The sequence below is a fragment of the Actinia tenebrosa genome, unplaced genomic scaffold, assembly GCF_029948245.1.
Source record: "Actinia tenebrosa isolate PJP-AT-01 unplaced genomic scaffold, QUT_ActTen_1.0 PGA_scaffold4__44_contigs__length_22323623, whole genome shotgun sequence".
Classification (NCBI taxonomy): domain Eukaryota; kingdom Metazoa; phylum Cnidaria; class Anthozoa; order Actiniaria; family Actiniidae; genus Actinia; species Actinia tenebrosa.
Window position 1 is genome coordinate 16,825,109 of NW_028292581.1, and position 22,340 is coordinate 16,847,448.

At 38.0% G+C, this 22,340-nt stretch overlaps 1 protein-coding gene, 1 long non-coding RNA gene and 1 pseudogene across 2 annotated transcripts; 2 read left to right on the plus strand and 1 right to left on the minus strand.

Moving 5' to 3' along the window:
* Window positions 1-649: 649 nt before the first annotated feature.
* LOC148907282 (uncharacterized) lies at window positions 650-1,814 on the plus strand. Its single transcript, XR_016121171.1, has 2 exons — window positions 650-1,202; window positions 1,285-1,814. It is a non-coding gene; the product is annotated as an uncharacterized LOC148907282 (long non-coding RNA).
* Window positions 1,815-9,212: 7,398 nt separating this feature from the next.
* LOC148907283 (uncharacterized) lies at window positions 9,213-11,094 on the plus strand. Its single transcript, XM_089036717.1, has one exon. The coding sequence runs from the start codon at window positions 9,773-9,775 to the stop codon at window positions 10,877-10,879; it is 1,107 nt and encodes a 368-aa protein (XP_088892843.1). The 5' UTR covers window positions 9,213-9,772; the 3' UTR covers window positions 10,880-11,094.
* Window positions 11,083-14,858, minus strand: LOC148907284 (uncharacterized; annotated as a pseudogene).
* Window positions 14,859-22,340: the final 7,482 nt, after the last annotated feature.

Sequence of the window (22,340 nt, forward strand, 5' to 3'; positions counted from 1 at the left end):
ACGTACTGTAATGCTCATGTGCCAAAATATTTTGCACCAAGTACTCTGCTCTCTGCGATACTCGATCATTGTTTATATCTATTGTCGGATCTCTCATTCGTTCCGCGAAACGTTATATGTATGTACGTGCCCTGTTTTTCCCCAAAACAATACGATGTTTCAAAACAATAACTACCAAAATCTCAAAAAAACTTAATTACTATGTGTTTCGTCCAAGAGAATTTTATAACAAATGTTTCCATCGAAATTTGCGTAAGACTTTGCAGCGTGAAAGTGTACAGCGAGATCGCTCTTGTCTGTCATTTTCAAAATACAGGAGAACAAATCATTACCACAGCAATACCAAAATTGTTTATTCAGCAATGCCACACAATAAATAGATAACGGGCCGAAACATCATCGCTTTCGAAGCGATATAGGCTTGTTGATTCTACAGCGAATCGTGTATTCTTATGAACCTATATTCGTGTGAACGTGTAAACGATTACGAAGGAAATATGTAATTGTTGGACGAACCACGTTAAATAAAACCTTTGAAAATACACGCATCTCGACCTAGTCCCGAGGCAGAACCCTGAAAACGCCTACGATTCGACAATTTTTTGGGGTCGATTCGACATTTTGAGGTCAAATCCGAATGTTCAAGGAAGCCGAGAGCAAGATGTTTACAACAGGAAAACTGACTTTGAACACCGAACAACAACAACAGGAAGGAATGAGAAAGACGTTCGAATGAGCCGCATGAGTCAATGAGTCATGAGTCAATGAGTCATGAGTCAAATAGGAAAATTTATAATATTTTATGTTCTAGTTGTTGGAATACCACCAAACGATCTGGGTTAGAATATTGCTACCGTTTGTTATAGAAGGATTCAGTGGCCACCATCTATAGCAGGGCTAAAATGCGCGGATAGACTGGAGCGAATAAACAATCGGCGAGTATTCGTGCAGCTTTGCAGTGAGATGTTCTAATAAAAACAGGTCTTATCTCAAAACCTATTGAGTTTGGTAAGTCTGTTAGTAGTAGAGATATCTAGTTCAATTTTCGTTGCATAAAATATCGATTATCGGTTCAAACAACATTAGAGTCGAGTTGGAGTACAAATCCAGTGAATGGTTCGAAAATTCGAAACTTCGAAAAGTCCAAGTTGGTTGGTGTTTTGAAACAATTACCATGGGAAGAAATAGATTTCAGTTCTAGGGTAGGTGTAACAATACATGCAGCAAATCAGCAGAGAATCTAATATTAAAATTTCATCTGATGTTTTTGGTTTACTGTGTTAGTGTTCAGTTGGCTAGACAATAAAGCTAGACACATGAAATACTGGAAGGGACAGAAGAAGTCCATGGCCGCTATAACTTCAATACCGGTGCCAATTTGATAATTTCCACGAGAGATAATATAATCTATTTTATTCTACTCATGACTCACAGACTCACGACTCATTGACTCACCGGACTCATAAAGCAGACGACGTCGGAATGACTCCAGGAATTAGAAAAAACATCTCGAAAACATGATGAAAGACCGTCTGAATATGCATGAGAGACAGCTTGAGCGAGAGCTGGCTCTTGGATTTCGAAGAAGCAAGAGAATATTCAAGAAAATATGAAAGATTTCGAAGGCCGTAAAGCCGAACGGATTATACAAAGACGACATTCTTTGGCGGGATATTTATCTCACCTGTCAAGACTCGTCAACCAATATTTGGAGACGTGTTACCAAGGGCACTAGGACACCGAATGTGGTTGGATTTCTATAGGTTTTTTTTCCCTTTCGATTATTTGAATTAAATTAAACGTATATACTTGTACTTATCTTGTGTCCGTGTTCCTTCGCTGTCATAATGCAGACGTTTTCTTCCAAAGGTCAAACGGTTTGAATAGCCGATGAGCGTTACTTCTTTAACAGGCCTACCCCGGGTCCTTAAGTCGCCTTAAATCACCTTAAAACGCCTAAAGTCGCCTTAAAATGCCTTAAGTTTGATCTTTTCAGACTTATTTTTTGCATTTTTGTTTTCATTACTTCTATCATTCATGCATTATTTGACCACCATTACCAGAATGCTTTGCAAATTCCCTCGTGAGAAAAGTAAGAAAATTGATGAAATGAACAAAACAAAGGAATTCTGGTAGCAGAGGTTCATGACACCACAATGCAAATGTCCTAGCTATTATAGTGGAGCACTCATAGTCATATGAATAATAAAAAACTGGCATAAACTCGACATATAATATTATGTAAATATTTAAGAAATGTCACTTAGAGTACAAACACAAGTGTGTAACATAAATACCACTAAATACTAAATTATGCTAATCCTATTATTTCCTATTGTTTAATTAGCACTATTTACTACTGAGTAGCTATTACCAATACCTGTTTCAGTATTATATTGTAAATAACTTTGAAAAATTATGGTAATAAAGCTAACTCATCATCATCATAATCATCATCAAGTGTTGCACACTTTTAGTGTTTGTACTCTATAATCATATATATAATAACAAACTGATATATACTCATAATATGAAAATAAACAGATATAATATGTAAATAATATTAAGACATATGCTATACATGAGCAGCCAGAATACCTCGCTGATATAAGCTGCCATACTAAGTTTTATTTATCTCTGTTGGGTCATTTTATGTTAGATAATTTTGAAATGGATAATGTTTTAAAATTCTATAAGTCTTAATGTATTTTGAAGTCAATCTTGCTAAAATATGTGGTTTTTGGTAAATAAGAATATTTGATTTTCCAACCAATACTTTTTCGACTGAGATTACTGAGGTTCTTAGAAAGTTTTTATCGCAGACCACGTCATCACTACTCCAAAATTATACAAACTATATAAAGCACTGATTCCTCTTTACGTGCATTTGATTTAAGCTTATATTTTTTGCAACTCATCTTTAAATTTGGCTCAGAAAATTAAAAAAGTAAGCATATGTATATGAATAATGCTGGAACTTTAAGGCCTAGAAATACACATACACTTGTATACCTAGACACATTTGACTTTATTAATGAAAGCTTTTACTATGTTTGATAAATAAGTCGTACTTTACAGGCAGATCGAGAACATTCTATAACATTATCTACTCACTTGCGAGCTAACGCCATGCAGCCATAGGAATTAAAGTTGTCATAGCACCCCATATATGGACATCAGTATGATGTAAGTTAGTTATTCTGGGCAAGCCATGACTCGAAGTGAGCACAACGATGCGTGCAACATGATTTCATAATAAAAATACATCTAACGAACCAAGAGACTTCGACATGGTGTCAGAATCGTGGGATAACTCAAGCAAGTCAAGATAATTCTCCTCGAGCAATTTCAATTCAACTTCAAGTACTTCAAACACGTTCAATTTCGATATTCAAGTCCAAGAATTCAACTATGGCGGACAAATTCACACCACCGACAATGGACTGGTTGAGTCCAGGCGATATTCACAAGAGATTCAAACGTTTACCCTTCGGAGTAAATGTGTCTCAAGACGTCTTCCAACGCAAGCTAGACGAAGTATACAAAGACATACCAAACGTCACCGGAATCGCGGATGACATCATTATTGCGGGATCGACGCAGCAAGAACACGATCAAGCGTTCCTAAACATGCTCGTGGCAACAAGGAAGAACAATGTAAGCCTTAATTCAGATAAACTTCAATTCAAACAGCAGAGTGTCAACTTCTACGGACATACACTCACCTCAGAAGGCATCAAGCCATCAAGCAACAAACTAGAGACAATCAGGAACATTCAGGCACCAAATAACTCAAAGGAACTACTCACCATACTCGGAATGATCACTTACCTTAATCGATACTCAACAAAGCTAGCACAGCTGACAGCACCTTTAAGAGAGCTGACAAAGAAGAATGCACACTTTAGATGGGAGCAGCGCCACCAGGACGCACTTGACAAGATAAAAGAGGAACTTTGTTCAGTACCAGTGATGTCTTACTATGACCCTGACCCTACCACAGTCACCATCCTTCAATGTGACGCGAGTCAAGAAGGATTAGGCGCGTGGATTCGTCAAATTGATTCAGATGGCAAGGAAAGAATCATCGCAATGTCATCCAGAACACTTACAGACGCCGAGAAGAGATACTCCAACATCGAACGCGAATGCTTAGCTGTAACCTATGGCCTCGAAAAGTTCGAGTACTATTTATTGGGACGGACAACAGTCGTAGAAACGGACCATTCACCCCTTGAACAGATCTTCAAGAAGAACATTGCTGAGGCCCCAAGAAGACTACAAAGACTACTGCTGAGATGTTTAAGATTTAACGTTCAAGTCAAATATAAACCAGGCAAGACAATTCCAGTTGCAGACGCACTGTCAAGAGTATGCCTCAACAGAAAGGCACGATCAGATGAACATCACAAAGAAATCCACTTTGTCACAGACAAGCCCTGTCCTTTTGACATCAACCTAGTGAAATCTACAACCGCACAAGACGCAGAGATGATCAAACTAAAGAACATTATCTTTGAGGGATGGCCTACTTACCGAAAGGAATGCCCACAAGAACTACTAGACTTCTGGAACTTCAGATGCGACCTAGTCTTAGAAGACGGGTTAATCCTCAAAGGCGATAGAATCCTTATACCATCATCACTAAGGAAACAAGTACTGGATACAATTCATCAAGGTCACCAAGGAGAGACGAAATGTATCTTGTTAGCCAGAGAAGCTGTATTCTGGCCAAAGATCAGCAATGACATCAGACAAATGATTAAAGAATGTGAAACTTGCAACAAGTACCAGCCAGCACAAGCTCGACTTCCCATATTGCAACCAGATCTTCCCTCTAGACCATGGGAAAAGTTAGGAACTGATATCTTTGAATTCAACGGTTCAAAGTATCTAATGATTGTAGACTATTACTCAAGATTTCCAGTCGTACGTCCAATTGCTAATATGACAGCTAATACCATATGTAACCACTTCCAGCACGTGTTAGCAGAATATGGATTACCATCACACATTCATGCTGACTTTGGTACGCAGTACATTAGCAAAGAGTTTCGTGAGAAATGTGAAAACACTGGGATCAAGTTAACATTCAGCTCACCCTACCATCACCAAGCGAACAGCGTCGCTGAAAGAGCTATAGGAACAAGCAAATCCTTATGGAAGAAGGCCATAGACGAAAAGAAGTGCCCTTACACAGCACTCTGGATGTACAGAATCACACCCCTAACAAGCACTATACCATCACCTTATGAGTTATTGTATGGACGTAAGCCCCGACTGCTTATTCCAAGCAGCAACCATGTCCTGCAATCCTCACATCCAGACAATGATTACCACAAGGAAGCAATCAGACTCTCCCAAGAGAAACAAGCAGAGTACTATAACAGAAAGGCAAGTAAATCTGACACAAGACCATTACTTGTCGAGGAGCCGGTATATGTGTACAATACGCACAAAAAAACGTGGGACAAGGGTGAAATCACAAGGAAACCAAACCCTACAAGCGAACCAAGGACATACGTTGTCGAGATGAACGGTAAGCTCTACCAGAGAACCAGAGAACATCTAAGACCAAGAACAAGCCAGCTTAAAGAGCCAGAAAGAAGGGCCTACCAAGAAACCCAACCTGCACTTAACATACATCATCCCCAAGACCTACTTGGTAAACCAGCGGTATTGGTACAAGAAAGACCACAGATGACTGAAGATACCAAAAGCCGAGATGTACCTCTAAGTGATTATAAACCAAAGGAGCAAAACAATCATTCAGCAAGCTATACCACTAGATATGGGCGTACAATCAAAGCTCCTATTAGACTAAGTTTGTAAGGAGTTGATACAAAAAAAAAAAAAAAAAGAAAAAAGCATATAACCTGTCTATATAAGTTGACATTGAACATTTACATATATTGATCAACACCAATTAACTATAAGATTGATGAACATTGAACAATTGAACAGAGGGGGATGTCATAGCACCCCATATATGGACATCAGTATGATGTAAGTTAGTTATTCTGGGCAAGCCATGACTCGAAGTGAGCACAACGATGCGTGCAACATGATTTCATAATAAAAATACATCTAACGAACCAAGAGACTTCGACAAAAGTCCCTTCATTCGGCTTACCATAAACCACGAAACGAAACGAAACGAAACGAAACAATAAAATGCGAAACGAATATTTCGCATTTTACAGATCTTTAAAATGCGAAACCGTCATTTCGCATTTTACAGAGCTGTAAAATGCGAAACGACAGACTGTAACCTGAGGCTTTGCGATCTCATGTTTAACTGTAAGCTTACTCACGAAATTAGATGAAAACTGTGTAGCTCCATGTCTTAGAAAATTAGAGATTACTTTGAATCTCAGTGGGAAGAACAGTGTAAACTTCCCATGTACCAAAAGCCACAAATTTATAAACTATATTGAAATACTTCAACTCGTGTTGTTGTGGCGCCATTTTGAATGCACAGGGACCCCAATCGAATCATAATATATGACACCAGAGAAAAAAAATTAGCGCCAAAGGTTTTACTTTTGAACTTATTTCAATGAGGTAGGAGAAGTATGGCGTTTAAAATTCTTTGAAGCGTTTTCCTTATGTTTTGCCGTCGAGTTATAACAGTCTGGTGCGTCTGGTGCTGAATAACAGCTGTACTAGAAAAATGTCATTAGCATGAATATCACTTTGAGTATCAATTTTGACTTAACCACATGTTTATGTTAGTTATGCATAGCTTGTGCTGCATGCTTTTCTGAGAAAAAAAAACTAGAAATAAATTGAATCCTTTTCTCGCTTTTCTCTTTGTGGGCTTCCTTTGTGCTGTCATATATTATGATTCGATTGGGGTCCCTGTGCATTCAAAATGGCGCCACAACAACACGAGTTGAAGTATTTCAATATAGTTTATAAATTTGTGGCTTTTGGTACATGGGAAGTTTACACTGTTCTTCCCACTGAGATTCAAAGTAATCTCTAATTTTCTAAGACATGGAGCTACACAGTTTTCATCTAATTTCGTGAGTAAGATTACAGTTAAACATGAGATCGCAAAGCCTCAGGTTACAGTCTGTCGTTTCGCATTTTACAGCTCTGTAAAATGCGAAATGACGGTTTCGCATTTTAAAGATCTGTAAAATGCGAAATCTTCGTTTCGCATTTTATTGTTTCGTTTCGTTTCGTTTCGTTTCGTGGTTTATGGTAAGCCGAATGAAGGGACTTTAATTCCTATGGCTGCATGGCGTTAGCTCGCAAGTGAGTAGATAATGTTATAGAATGTTCTCGATCTGCCTGTAAAGTACGACTTATTTATCAAACATAGTAAAAGCTTTCATTAATAAAGTCAAATGTGTCTAGGTATACAAGTGTATGTGTATTTCTAGGCCTTAAAGTTCCAGCATTATTCATATACATATGCTTACTTTTTTAATTTTCTGAGCCAAATTTAAAGATGAGTTGCAAAAAATATAAGCTTAAATCAAATGCACGTAAAGAGGAATCAGTGCTTTATATAGTTTGTATAATTTTGGAGTAGTGATGACGTGGTCTGCGATAAAAACTTTCTAAGAACCTCAGTAATCTCAGTCGAAAAAGTATTGGTTGGAAAATCAAATATTCTTATTTACCAAAAACCACATATTTTAGCAAGATTGACTTCAAAATACATTAAGACTTATAGAATTTTAAAACATTATCCATTTCAAAATTATCTAACATAAAATGACCCAACAGAGATAAATAAAACTTAGTATGGCAGCTTATATCAGCGAGGTATTCTGGCTGCTCATGTATAGCATATGTCTTAATATTATTTACATATTATATCTGTTTATTTTCATATTATGAGTATATATCAGTTTGTTATTATATATATGATTATAGAGTACAAACACTAAAAGTGTGCAACACTTGATGATGATTATGATGATGATGAGTTAGCTTTATTACCATAATTTTTCAAAGTTATTTACAATATAATACTGAAACAGGTATTGGTAATAGCTACTCAGTAGTAAATAGTGCTAATTAAACAATAGGAAATAATAGGATTAGCATAATTTAGTATTTAGTGGTATTTATGTTACACACTTGTGTTTGTACTCTAAGTGACATTTCTTAAATATTTACATAATATTATATGTCGAGTTTATGCCAGTTTTTTATTATTCATATGACTATGAGTGCTCCACTATAATAGCTAGGACATTTGCATTGTGGTGTCATGAACCTCTGCTACCAGAATTCCTTTGTTTTGTTCATTTCATCAATTTTCTTACTTTTCTCACGAGGGAATTTGCAAAGCATTCTGGTAATGGTGGTCAAATAATGCATGAATGATAGAAGTAATGAAAACAAAAATGCAAAAAATAAGTCTGAAAAGATCAAACTTAAGGCATTTTAAGGCGACTTTAGGCGTTTTAAGGTGATTTAAGGCGACTTAAGGACCCGGGGTAGGCCTGTTAAAGAAGTAACGCTCATCGGCTATTCAAACCGTTTGACCTTTGGAAGAAAACGTCTGCATTATGACAGCGAAGGAACACGGACACAAGATAAGTACAAGTATATACGTTTAATTTAATTCAAATAATCGAAAGGGAAAAAAAACCTATAGAAATCCAACCACATTCGGTGTCCTAGTGCCCTTGGTAACACGTCTCCAAATATTGGTTGACGAGTCTTGACAGGTGAGATAAATATCCCGCCAAAGAATGTCGTCTTTGTATAATCCGTTCGGCTTTACGGCCTTCGAAATCTTTCATATTTTCTTGAATATTCTCTTGCTTCTTCGAAATCCAAGAGCCAGCTCTCGCTCAAGCTGTCTCTCATGCATATTCAGACGGTCTTTCATCATGTTTTCGAGATGTTTTTTCTAATTCCTGGAGTCATTCCGACGTCGTCTGCTTTATGAGTCCGGTGAGTCAATGAGTCGTGAGTCTGTGAGTCATGAGTAGAATAAAATAGATTATATTATCTCTCGTGGAAATTATCAAATTGGCACCGGTATTGAAGTTATAGCGGCCATGGACTTCTTCTGTCCCTTCCAGTATTTCATGTGTCTAGCTTTATTGTCTAGCCAACTGAACACTAACACAGTAAACCAAAAACATCAGATGAAATTTTAATATTAGATTCTCTGCTGATTTGCTGCATGTATTGTTACACCTACCCTAGAACTGAAATCTATTTCTTCCCATGGTAATAGCGGAGCGCAGTCATACTAAAAATAGCTTTGCATAATTAGACCCCCCGGCGAGATTCGGACAAACAAACCGATAGTTCACTGTGTATTACTGTGAATGAGTACGCTTCAACCCAAAAAAATCGCGATTTCATTGCAAGATGGTCACTACGAAACACTGTTGTTGGGGACAGTGTAAAAATGACTCGAGATACCCTGACAAACTGCCCAGATCGTTGAAAGAAATGGCAGATTTGGGCAAAAAGATATTTCTCCCTTTTCCGAAGCCATGGAACGATCTTGAGAGGATGCCAACGATGGGTTAATGCCTGCTCTCGCGAAGATTTCACTGTAAAATGTATCACAAAAGACACGTATATTTGTGTAGAACATTGGCCTGGAGAAAAGGGACCGACCACAGAATTTCCAGACCCGTTGAAAGCGAATCTTTCGACTAGCGGAGTGGCGAAGGCAACACGAAAGAGAAAGCTCCCCAAACAACGACAACAGGCTGAACAACAGCAGACAAAGAAGTGCTGTGCTACCAACGATACTCCCATTGAAAGTCAAGACTATCAAGAAATTATGGAGGAGAACTGTCTTGTACAAGATGAAGGGAATTATTTAGAGAATAATAAGGCAACACAAACGGACGTAACAAAGCACGAGCTGGCAAGTAAAATCGAGAACATGATTTTACGTAATGAGCTCCAGTCTGGCTCATCTAGCGCCCCCAAAGTTATAAGCAATATATCTTATGAAGTCGTTGTGCACCATCCAGACCAAATGAAACATTTTGTTGGCCTCACATCGTCACAATTTGAGATGCTTCATGAGTTTCTTAATGATGTTTGCCCTCTAGAAACAATCTCATATTGGGGTTACAAAGATCGAAAGATATCAAAAGTAAAGTGCCAGCGAGGAATGTCCAAGTGGTCTTCTCGAGAGAAGCTGTACATTTGTCTCTTGAGGCTAAAAACTGGATTCACCATCAGGACGTTGTCTGTATTACTCAGTTCTCCCGACAAGGAAATCAAAGATAGCTATATCAGAGTAGTATTTACAACGTTTATTCAGCTGATGTATAAGATTTTTCGACAAATGGAGACGGTGATGTTCCCATCGCGACAGATATTGAGCCGCTTTCTACCAAGGGTTTTCAAGACCCTTAAGAATGTGCGATGCAGCATTGACTGCACAGAATTTCGTGTTGAAACGTCGAGGAACTTTGCTCAACAAGGAAATACCTTTTCCTCGTACAAACACGCCAACACTTTTAAGTGTCTCATTGCATGTACACCAAATGGAGGAGCATGTTTTATATCAGATCTGTTTGAGGGAGACATTTCTGACGTTGAAATTTTTGAGGAAAGTGGAATCATGAAGCACATTCAACCAGGGGATGTTATTTTAGCTGACAGAGGCTTTACAGTTCAAGATAACTTGTACCCACTCCAAGCCAAAGTAAAAATTCCTTCATTTTTGAAGGGGAGAAAGAGCCTATCAGCACAAGAAGAACTTGACACACGAGTTATAGCAAAGGCGAGAATACACATTGAAAGATTCAATCAGAGACTCAAACAGTTTAAGCTTGTGGGAAGGAAAATCCCTCTTTCGATTGCACCATTAGCTACACAAATAGTGGTAGTTGCGTGCGTGCTTGTTAATTTCCAAGAGGTCTTATGTAAGTAAATCATGCATGTGATCATAGCTAGGGGATGCCCATGAAAGGGTGCACCTGCACCCCTGTCAGGACATTGAAGGCCCACTCTTTGGCTACAAGAAGTTAAATATTTATCTAATTTAAAATGTTTGTATCAAAATAATTACAACAGAACTGTCTCTGTTAGGGTATTGTTAAACAAAGTCTCCCAAATAAAAACAACTCTATGGCATATACTGTATAATGATTGTATTTGGTTCATGTTGAGCAAATTTTCAACCACATTCACCCATCCTAGCTATGGACCTGCCCATGTCAGGCATTTGTATGAATAGAACACTTGAACATTGGACTTTATGTAAGTCAATGAAATATTGACTTGTGACAGACATAAGCAAGTGCAGATAGTCCCTTCAAGGTCAACTGAATGTTCTTGTGTACATGTCATTGTACTTAATATGCCATATACATCTGAGCTTGCATAAAAGACAGTATGTTACAAGTCATCATATATAGCTTTGTTAAAGCACTGTTTGGGTTTTAAAATTCACTGGTGTAGATTAAGTGAACAATAGGCTTTTGTAATATTGACATACGGAATTAGCAATTTGACTAAAGAAATGTCACATGGTTTTATATCTGTGTTAACAAATTAGTGGCTTTCATAAACTCATGAAATACACTTTAACATGTTTATCGCACTACGTCACTCCATTCCTTTGTTTTCTGCTGTGTTTATGTAGCTATTACACTGTAATCAGTACAATTTATTTCATGAGTTAATGAAACACACTCTATAACATAGAAGAAAGTTCAAAAGGTAAAACGATGCTATAAAAAAATGATAAAAATGAAATGATATTATGCACTGAAATGCAACCTGGTGATTATCTAAACAATATAAATTACATGGCTTATTGAATATCCAAGTGGCTGTGCCTTATAAATAGAAAGGCCAGAGTTTGGCTTTCTGTACTCTTTAAGACCGTCATACACAAGCCATGCATGAAAGTGGTTGAAAACACAGATATAATGATGGCCATTCCATAATGTAACACTGTGTAAATATAGTTCCTTTGTGTTCAGTTTTATAACCATAGGTAAATTGTCCATCCGTAAATAGCCTGCTCTACTGGCTAAGTCCAAAGAAAAGATAAAAATATCTCCAAAACTGCAAAAGTGACGTGCTGTACTTGTTCTCATACCAGAGCAGTGCCATGATAGATACTGTGTTCCATTACAATCAATTGAAATATTTTGTGTGCATGGAATTCCAATTGATGGCTGACTGTAGAACTTTCTTTGACATAGAGTGGGACCAGGATTTAGCCATTCAGATAGTGATTTCTCAAACGAATAGTCTTGGCCTGAAGGACACCCAAGTGTATTGCTACATGTCTTGTGTGTGTTGCATGGTGAAGGACATGAAGCTAGGTTACATGATGTTGTGACTTCACTTGTAAGAACAGAACTAAATAGTGGCATATAGTAATCTGCCTCATTGCCATATAGGTCACCAGGTGTTACCAGAGGTGGTGTAGGTAATGTCAATTTAGCATCTCCAAATTGGTGGAGTTCCACCAAATGAAGTGCCCTTTTAATTGCATCTCCTCTTTTAAGAATGTCAAGGTTTATCTTCTTTGATTTTACCAAACTTTGTAAAATCATGAGCCAGTTGTCAAGAGGGCATGTGTTGGTAAGACTTAAACCTCTATTAGTCATACCTCCCCAAGGTATGGCTATCAAATCATCAGGGATCTTTGACTGTGCTAGGAAGCTTGCAATGTCAATTTCGTCTTGGGAATAACTGTTATCAATATGACAAGATGACTGGGACAGGAATGGGTGGGTATCAGTACTACCATGTGACACTGTAGGCTGTGACGGGTGGGTATCAGTACTACCATGTGACACTGTAGGCTGTGACGGGTGGGTATTAGTACTACCAGGTGACACTGTAGGCTGTGATGGGTGGGTATCAGTACTACCAGGTGACACTGTAGGCTGTGACGGGTGGGTATTAGTACTACCGGGTGACAATGTAGGCTGTGACGGGTGGGTATTAGTACTACCAGGTGACACTGTAGGCTGTGACGGGTGGGTATTAGTACTACCAGAGGATGGATTAATATTAACTGGATTTAAAACTGGTAAAATGAAGGGATTCAAATCTCTGGGAACTCTCATTTCAAAGATCTCTGGAGCAATAACTTTTTTCCATAAGGCTGTGAGGTTCACCAATATATCTGAAATCAGTTGATCATCTCTTGTTATCCTCTCAATTGAAACAGGACCATCCTTTGCATACAAAACAAAGTCACAAAATTCTCTCTCAGTGACAAGTAGTTGCATCTGTACTTGGTAGAAGTAGTTGTGTGTGTGCTTCAAATAGCACTGCTTATCCTTGATGTTAAAACACTGTCTGCCTAGTACCTCCTTAGGAACCACACTATAATCCTCTGAAACAGCTTTGATGGTATGATCACTAAAACTTTTCAAGGATTTGATCTCAATGAGTCCATTTGGGCCTACTAGACCATCAGGTGAACATGCCAGCCAAGGGAATTTTGGGTTAACCCAGAGACCAGATGGATCTACTTGCTGCTTGGTTTGTTCTTGATACTTTGAAACAGCTTCAAGTTCACTTTCAAGTCCACGTGCCATCCAAACCGACTGATAATTTGGAGAAACTAAGTTCCAAATGTAAGAACATATGAACTTCTTACATCTGATCAAAGCAGTGCTTGAGTCATCAAGGACTAACTTTCCGACTCTAAATGCTTCAATGCATTTAGATGCTGTAAGTCGTAGCCACCTTTCTGACTGCCACATTTCACTTTTGCTTTGAGCTTCAGTGCCTTGTATTTGCATGAGGGATGGTGGAGTGATGTTGCATTCGAGGACCTTAAGCTGCTCTTCCAACACAGATAAATCTATGTCCTCCAGCTTGTAATCGGCATACTTCAGCTTTAACTGTGTTGTCCACATAGAACTTTTCCCTGTGCGACTACAGTCCTTTTCGATGTTTCTAAATAAAGCATTTAAGTGCTTTTCTGTCACGAATCTGTATTGTGGTGGTCGAGGATCGAACTCGATTACCTTTATTCGGCTTTTCTTTTTCTTTGAAGGATAATTAGCCTCAGAAAGTCTTTGGGGATTTTTCTTGCGTTTTTTACCCTTGTTCCATGAACATTCCTTACTGGTACATGGTGTTGATACGGTGAACCCGTTTGCCTTTACGTGGTCAGTAAGGTGAAGGAGAACTGCTATAATGTGGCTACAGCGACCTAGCTGGGAGACTTTACATGGATTGCACATCGCATGCACAACGGCACCACTAATACTAGATAAAACAATCGTGACATTATGAGGGTAATCATTTCGCATAGAAGGCCAGACATGAGCGCGTAGAAAGTAGTAATCGTCGTTCTTGTTGTCTGTTATATCATGCACAAAGCCGGATTCTACGTATTTTCGTCCGTTTTTAAAGGGTTTATCAGTCATGTGGCCAAGTCCATGGCTCTCGTTGTCGTCGTTCTCTTCCTCGTTGCTTGATGGAAGGGATTCCAAGCCATAGTAGTGCACGTGGCCGTAGTTAAACTGCGATGGTATATCGTATGCCGGGAATTTCTTCCATCCGGAATTTGGTATGTCCGGGATCTTTCGTAAATTTGGTTTCTTTACATCATCTCCTGTTTTTTCTCGTAAAGCTTTGGCTTCAAACCATTTTCCATCATCAATACTTGGATCGAGAACATGATTATTGCCTGACGATATTGCCTGACGCGTGCGATTAAATCGCTTCGTTTACCGCTAAGTTTCAACCCTCTGCATTTCAGCCAACGTTTCAGCTGCTCTAATGTATAGTTATCCGGCTCGCTTTCAAATTTTGAACCAGGAACGCCATCATTTTCATTGAGAACAGTGATAAAACTCGACGTAATTTTCGAAGTTGCCGCCATGCCATCTCTTAAAGGCTGATTTGTTTGTCCGAATCTCAGCAGGGGTCACAATTTCGTGACGTCACGACTGCGCTCCGCTATTGTTTCAAAACACCAACCAACTTGGACTTTTCGAAGTTTCGAATTTTCGAACCATTCACTGGACTTGTACTCCAACTCGACTCTAATGTTGTTTGAACCGATAATCGATATTTTATGCAACGAAAATTGAACTAGATATCTCTACTACTAACAGACTTACCAAACTCAATAGGTTTTGAGATAAGACCTGTTTTTATTAGAACATCTCACTGCAAAGCTGCACGAATACTCGCCGATTGTTTATTCGCTCCAGTCTATCCGCGCATTTTAGCCCTGCTATAGATGGTGGCCACTGAATCCTTCTATAACAAACGGTAGCAATATTCTAACCCAGATCGTTTGGTGGTATTCCAACAACTAGAACATAAAATATTATAAATTTTCCTATTTGACTCATGACTCATTGACTCATGACTCATTGACTCATGCGGCTCATTCGAACGTCTTTCTCATTCCTTCCTGTTGTTGTTGTTCGGTGTTCAAAGTCAGTTTTCCTGTTGTAAACATCTTGCTCTCGGCTTCCTTGAACATTCGGATTTGACCTCAAAATGTCGAATCGACCCCAAAAAATTGTCGAATCGTAGGCGTTTTCAGGGTTCTGCCTCGGGACTAGGTCGAGATGCGTGTATTTTCAAAGGTTTTATTTAACGTGGTTCGTCCAACAATTACATATTTCCTTCGTAATCGTTTACACGTTCACACGAATATAGGTTCATAAGAATACACGATTCGCTGTAGAATCAACAAGCCTATATCGCTTCGAAAGCGATGATGTTTCGGCCCGTTATCTATTTATTGTGTGGCATTGCTGAATAAACAATTTTGGTATTGCTGTGGTAATGATTTGTTCTCCTGTATTTTGAAAATGACAGACAAGAGCGATCTCGCTGTACACTTTCACGCTGCAAAGTCTTACGCAAATTTCGATGGAAACATTTGTTATAAAATTCTCTTGGACGAAACACATAGTAATTAAGTTTTTTTGAGATTTTGGTAGTTATTGTTTTGAAACATCGTATTGTTTTGGGGAAAAACAGGGCACGTACATACATATAACGTTTCGCGGAACGAATGAGAGATCCGACAATAGATATAAACAATGATCGAGTATCGCAGAGAGCAGAGTACTTGGTGCAAAATATTTTGGCACATGAGCATTACAGTACGTACTATGGTGAATGTAGGATACTTTTTAAACCTTCATTCTGCTCTTTGACATTTATGGCAAATGTATTTAGCTCTTATATCGTAGTTTGAAGAAAATGCGAAAGTCTCAATTCGAACGAAAAGATACAAGGCCGTGTCTACGACCGGTGCGCCGTCACCAATCTACTCAAAATTTACATCTTTTGGTGCTTCAAAAATATTACCGAATCCAAGAAATCAATACTATAAATCAGAGTATTAATAAATGAAAACTGATGATTTCAGACTTCTATCTTTAAAGTTGAAAAGGTAAAATATACACCGTGAAAAGATGAAAAAACTTACTGACGTTTCTCGGACGCTAGTCCTTCGTCGGAGTAAAAGAGCCTCTTTTCCTCTTTTACTCCGACGAAGGACTAGCGTCCGAAACGTCAGTAAGTTTTTTCATCTTTTCACGGTGTATATTTTACCTTTTCATCATTACTGTTTCATTAGAAACACCGACGCAGCTCACACTAGTTTTTAGCTAGTTATATCTTTAAAGTTGTAAAGTATACGCACTGTTTGTTTATAGGACCTAGTTTAAATAATAGCTGATACCAAAAACATGTCCTCAGATATGCGCACGAAGCTACAACATATCGGAAGCTTGCTTCACAAAATATATATGCATCAAATGTTAGTTACATAGATAAACTCACCAGTTTTCTCAACTTAATGCTCACAGGCAGCTGAGACTGGCAATTGCCTTAATTTGCCGCACAATCACAAAAGCTTTTGGATAACTTTTCAATGACTTTCCTACTTGGCGACTTGGACCTAGATACTGACTTAGCAATAAAATACGCATTGTCGTAGGGTTAATCAATAATATATTTTTTTCCAAAAAATGGCGTCATGCGAAAGGGCATAATATAGTCTACACAACTACCTCAGAGAAGATTCACCGCAACTCTCCGAAGTACTCCGCATGGTGAAATGTTTTACATTTTCCCATTGCATGTGATTGGATTAGGTGCAAAACTCTGACAGCTAAATGACACGCATGAAGACTATTATGGGCCGGCAAACCGAATGTATTGACTGTTTCAAAAAATCATAGTCATCAAAATGTCAATAAACTTCTAACAAACAACAGGAGGGAATTTTGCATGCGCACGCGCCGAAATGCTTGACTGAACACGAGTGCATAGCCAGATGAGCAAGAATACTGCATTGTTTACCTATTTAATCTAATATTTTTACCTAATTTACCAGTGCTTTAAACATTATAAAATAAGATACGACTAGTTCATCTTCTGGTCAACTAATATGATGAAAAAAGAGAGTAGTTTTCTTGACAGAATGGACTTTTTAGCGCGAAGAAAACACTGCAAAAGTGTCATGGCTGACTTCGTTGTCCATATATAACACAAGTAAAATACTCTCAAATATTCAGTGCCAGAAGTACATCGTATAGATATGGATACACATGGTAAGAGTTTATTAATAATTACAATATCTTGGCAAACCCTAACTGTGATCAACATTTTGTATATATACAAAAAGTATCCTTATTCTATATCAAATCAGTTACATGTTCAAATTTTCGTAAATGTTCGAGTAGCCATCACTCTAAAACTAGACGCTATCTCCACCTTCTGTGTTGATTTTTTTATTACCAGAAATCCTTCTTCATTCGAAAAATACAGGTTATTTTAGAGAGAAAAATCGGCTTCAAGGTGTATTTACATTGTTTTTTGGGGGGAGTTTGAAGCCTATGTATAAATTATATCTTCCTTTTACGAGAAGCATCAGGCTAATCAAAATTCTTTTGCCATTTTTTTATGTGGCTTTGGTAATATTGCTGTTCATCTCCAAGGAAGAAAGATATTTTAGAAATCGGGTATTTATTTCATTAGTTATCCACCAATGTTGTGTTCACATTATTTTCTTGCATAAATTACTTTAGAGAGAAATGTTTTTTTTTTCAAATTTCTCAAAATCCATACGCTATCTCCACCCTTAGCTTGCAATAATTATATTGTACGATAACAGTGTTTTCATATGATCTTAAGTTTCATGCCGCAAATAATCGGCTTATACCAAAAAAATTAAACTTTTTGCAAGTAATATATGCTATGCTAGCCCAAACGTGACAAAACTTCAAGTTGCATTTTTTCATGATCAAGCAGTACTTTTTATACATCAAGTTGATTTTCATTACACCAAGACCCTTGTGTTCTATGTCTAGTCATTTGTTTCGCTTGTCTAGTCATTTGTTTTTGATATCAAGCGCAATGTTTAAGTTGACAAGCAGCCATCACAATCAAAAGTCATTTAGGTCTTTGCGATTTGCATACAAAGGGGAACGCTAGAAGCACTCAGGAGATGATTGATTTCGATCAGCTTGCGATCGATGAACGCGCTAGGTCTGGAAGCTAGTCGCAGGGCGGGAGGAGGGAACACGTGTTGGAGGAGGGAGGGCGTTGAAACGGGCATGGGCACTACTGTGACTGTCAACAATGGCGGACCGTTTGTGGAGGAAGTTCGGCTGACAAGAAGATCTTTCAAAGGTAAATTTAGGCTTGTTTATCTTTGTTTTTAGGCAATAAAACAATTTTATTGGTGTAAGAGAACACCCAAAACATGATAAGAGTTTTCATTACGAAGAATTCGCTAGTTTTTGTACTCAAAGAACCATTTTTCATGATGTTTACGCTAGATTTTATATAGCAAATGCGGGCGCAGTTGCTAGTCTACATTTGAAATGTCAAAAAACCAATCTTGCTCAAATTTGCTCAGTCTGATTTTTTTCACATAAGTAGAACACTATATAAACATTTCAAAAAAATATAAGCTAGGTCTTGGAAAACATTGTAATAAAGCCAAAAATACCCTGCGCCCGCATTTGCTATATAAAATCTAGCGTAAACACCATGAAAAATGGTTCATCGATCGCAAGCTGATCGAAATCAATCTTCTCCTGAGTGCTTCTAGCGTTCCCCTTTGTATGCAAATCGCAAAGACCTAAATGACTTTTGATTGTGATGGCTGCTTGTCAACTTAAACATTGCGCTTGATATCAAAAACAAATGACTAGACAAGCGAAACAAATGACTAGACATAGAACGCAAGGGTCTTGGTGTAATGAAAATCAACTTGATGTATAAAAAGTACTGCTTGATCATGAAAAAATGCAACTTGAAGTTTTGTCACGTTTGGGCTAGCATAATATGCATAAAAACCGTTTATTGGACACTGAATTCATTAAATAGTTTTGTTCGCAATAGCTGTAGTTCTGTCTGGAGGTCGCAACCTGAAATGAAATATGTCCATGGTAAGCATTTTGAATTAAAAAAGAACTGAAATAAATATGAATTACTTTGTGACGGTCCTTTCATGTGTTGTGAAACTTTCTCAAAACGTCCAGGGGGGAGAATGTTTTCGCCGCCATATGGCCACGGAGGATCTGGCCAAAACACGTGTCTTTAACTTGCCACCCATTACATTCATATCCAAAGTGTTTGCTATGTTTGAGTGCTGGTTGAAATTGTCGAAGGAGCCACACCCGCACCCGTCATAGGCTTTTTTTCTCGGTTTCCCCTTTCCCTTTGTTGAGCGAGCTGCAACAAAGTGCGTACTCAGTGATCATACTTTGTATCAAACATATGCAGATTCTACTTTTGGTAAATTTATGAAAAAATAAAAAAACTACTTACGTGGAGGAAAGTTTTTCCGCTTTTTCGAAATTCGGCGACTGCCATTCTACACGTAGAACAGCTGTTTCAATTCCAAAACACTGCTTGAAATCACTTTTAAAACTTGTGGCTTACTGCTTTGTTCTGGTAGTGCTTACATACTGAACACGTTTTGTGAGAGCAATAAAATTCGTTTACAAACAATGTAACCACCAAAAATATCAATTTAAATGACCTCGCCATGGTTCAAACAAGGCTCAAACCATACGTCTCGGGTCAGTGGCCACCTCTGTAGCCTGCAATCACCTTGTTATGCATCAGCGGATGCGTGTATGCGCATGCAAATTTCGCTCCTGTTCTAACAAACTCAAAAAATTAACTTACACATTTTATGGCTGTCCCGAGGGGATTCTAGGACAGTCTCGCTCTCGTCTCGTTACAGTAAACTCCTTACTCTACTTGCTTTTCTATACGACTCCCCACCGGTCCCTCCGAACCAGTACTTCCCACAGGAAGCCCGTGCAAAAATATTCATACGACACAACCTGGCCAGCAGAAATGCTAAAAGTATCTGCCAAGAAGTGAACGTCAAAGCCTTTTCTCAATCTCACCAGTGTAAAGATAAACTCTTCCCATTTTGATAGTATTCGCTTTTTATTGGTAACTTCTTTTCTTTTGGCATTTTCACGTGGCTTGATTGTATCTTTGCACCCTTTCCAATAACTAATAGAATCGGCTTTATCTTTAACGAATGCAAATATCAAATCAACCTTTTCTCTACTTACTCCTGTGTATCTGTAACAATTATTTGGGCATGTTCGAGTTAGATAGTTTTATTGAGTAATCATACAATATTACGTTTTTATCTACACGTAAATGTATCATTTGAATCACACTTCCGATCGAATAGCGATTCCATACCCTATGACTCGTAAAAGAAAATTCCATTTTGAACACAACAAGAAGCACTAAAACTACGAATGATACGAAAAACACAAACATTTCACTTACACAGTGCCGATGTTTGCCCCCTGGCATACCCAAAATGCATTGCAAATAACGAAGGGGACTGGGGACCGGCAATTTATCAAGATGAGATATTCTCTTTTGTACACGTCACTGGTCACAAGAAAGTCGTATGATTTTTTTCGACCAATCAGCTTCAATACATTAGTATGTGAAGATCTTACACGTTGCATTTAGAATCACATTTTCACAGCAAAATCAAAATGGATGATCTTAATGTTTTACATGTCTTAGACGATGCAGTAGCTCACATAGAACACGGTGTGCAATTGACAACTCCAAATAATGTTGAGTCGGGTACAATGGTATGTTATCTTGATAGAAATCAAAATGATTTTCATTATGGTTTCTCCTATGCAAACGGAAGTAATCATCGTGTAGTAACTTGGCAGAGTGCTGGAAAGACACTCAAAACTGTTCCTAGTGGGTCATTTGTTATTGCCTTCAAAGATGAAACAACCCAAAAAGGTATCTCAGAAGACTTCACTGCCCAAGATTTCAATTTCGATTGGTTTGATGAGGCAGCTAAAGATAATGTGAAGAAGGAGCTGAATTCTGCGATTGCCAAGAAAGACTATTTGAAAACGATTGTGCAAGGATTGTGTGGTCTTACTATTCAAGAACTCGAGGAAGTTAACAAGAAAATTCAAGAACTGAAAAACGATTAAGTTTCTTAAAACAATGACGTTACGACACACCAGTGTTGGCTCGTCTTATTATATGTTCATAGAACTACCTTGGACTTATTAACTAGACTGTGCTTACATTACATATATAGTGACGTCATGGCACACCAGTGTTGGAACATTTAACGAAACACATACCAAGCTAGACCAGCGAACCCAACTGTTATAACCGTTAGATTAGTATCATGAGTACTAGATGATACTTTAGATCCTATATTTGGTTTACTGAAATTGTATGTAGAATCTTTTTTACTTGTTGGTTCTGTTTTTGATTTATCATCTGGTTTCTGATGGGGTAATTTAACCTTTGAAACTCCCATATTATTCTTGGGTATTCCAACCTATTTAGTATCATTTTTAATACTACTTACACCGAAACTCGTATCATTTGTCGCCCGTTGAAGTTTATCATTGTATCCAATAGTTGATTCAGTATTTATGACTAAACTAGATGGTAACAACCAACAGCCTGGTGAGATTGCAAAATCGAGTCTTACTTTAGCCTCTTGAATTGCCAACTGGTACTCTGTATACTTTTAGGAATATCTTTCTCAATTACTGAACTTTCAAATAGATTTAAGAATACATCTTGAGTTTCTTTGGCTGAACCTGAATCGCCTATGATTGAGGATCGTGTATTAATCTGTGAACCTAGGACGCAATATACAAAAGCTTCTATACTTTGATTCAATCGTGACATTCCTGCTTTTGCAGGGCCGTTACCAGGGGGAGCACAGGGTGCACGTGCACTCCCCCATAAAAGCTTAAGGTCCGCTCATTTATCTCCTTTTGCTTTAAAATTGCATGTAAATGTTTTTTGATTAAATGAAGACCACTTTCCATCTGCATATTGTAGCATTTTTAAGAATCACTCACCCATTATCCCCCTTTTTTTTGGTTCTGCTATTT

What these genes read in the sequence shown, in the direction of transcription:
- LOC148907283 (XM_089036717.1), top strand. Translation starts at nt 9,773, where the DNA reads ATGGAGGAGAACTGTCTTGTACAAGATGAAGGGAATTATTTAGAGAAT.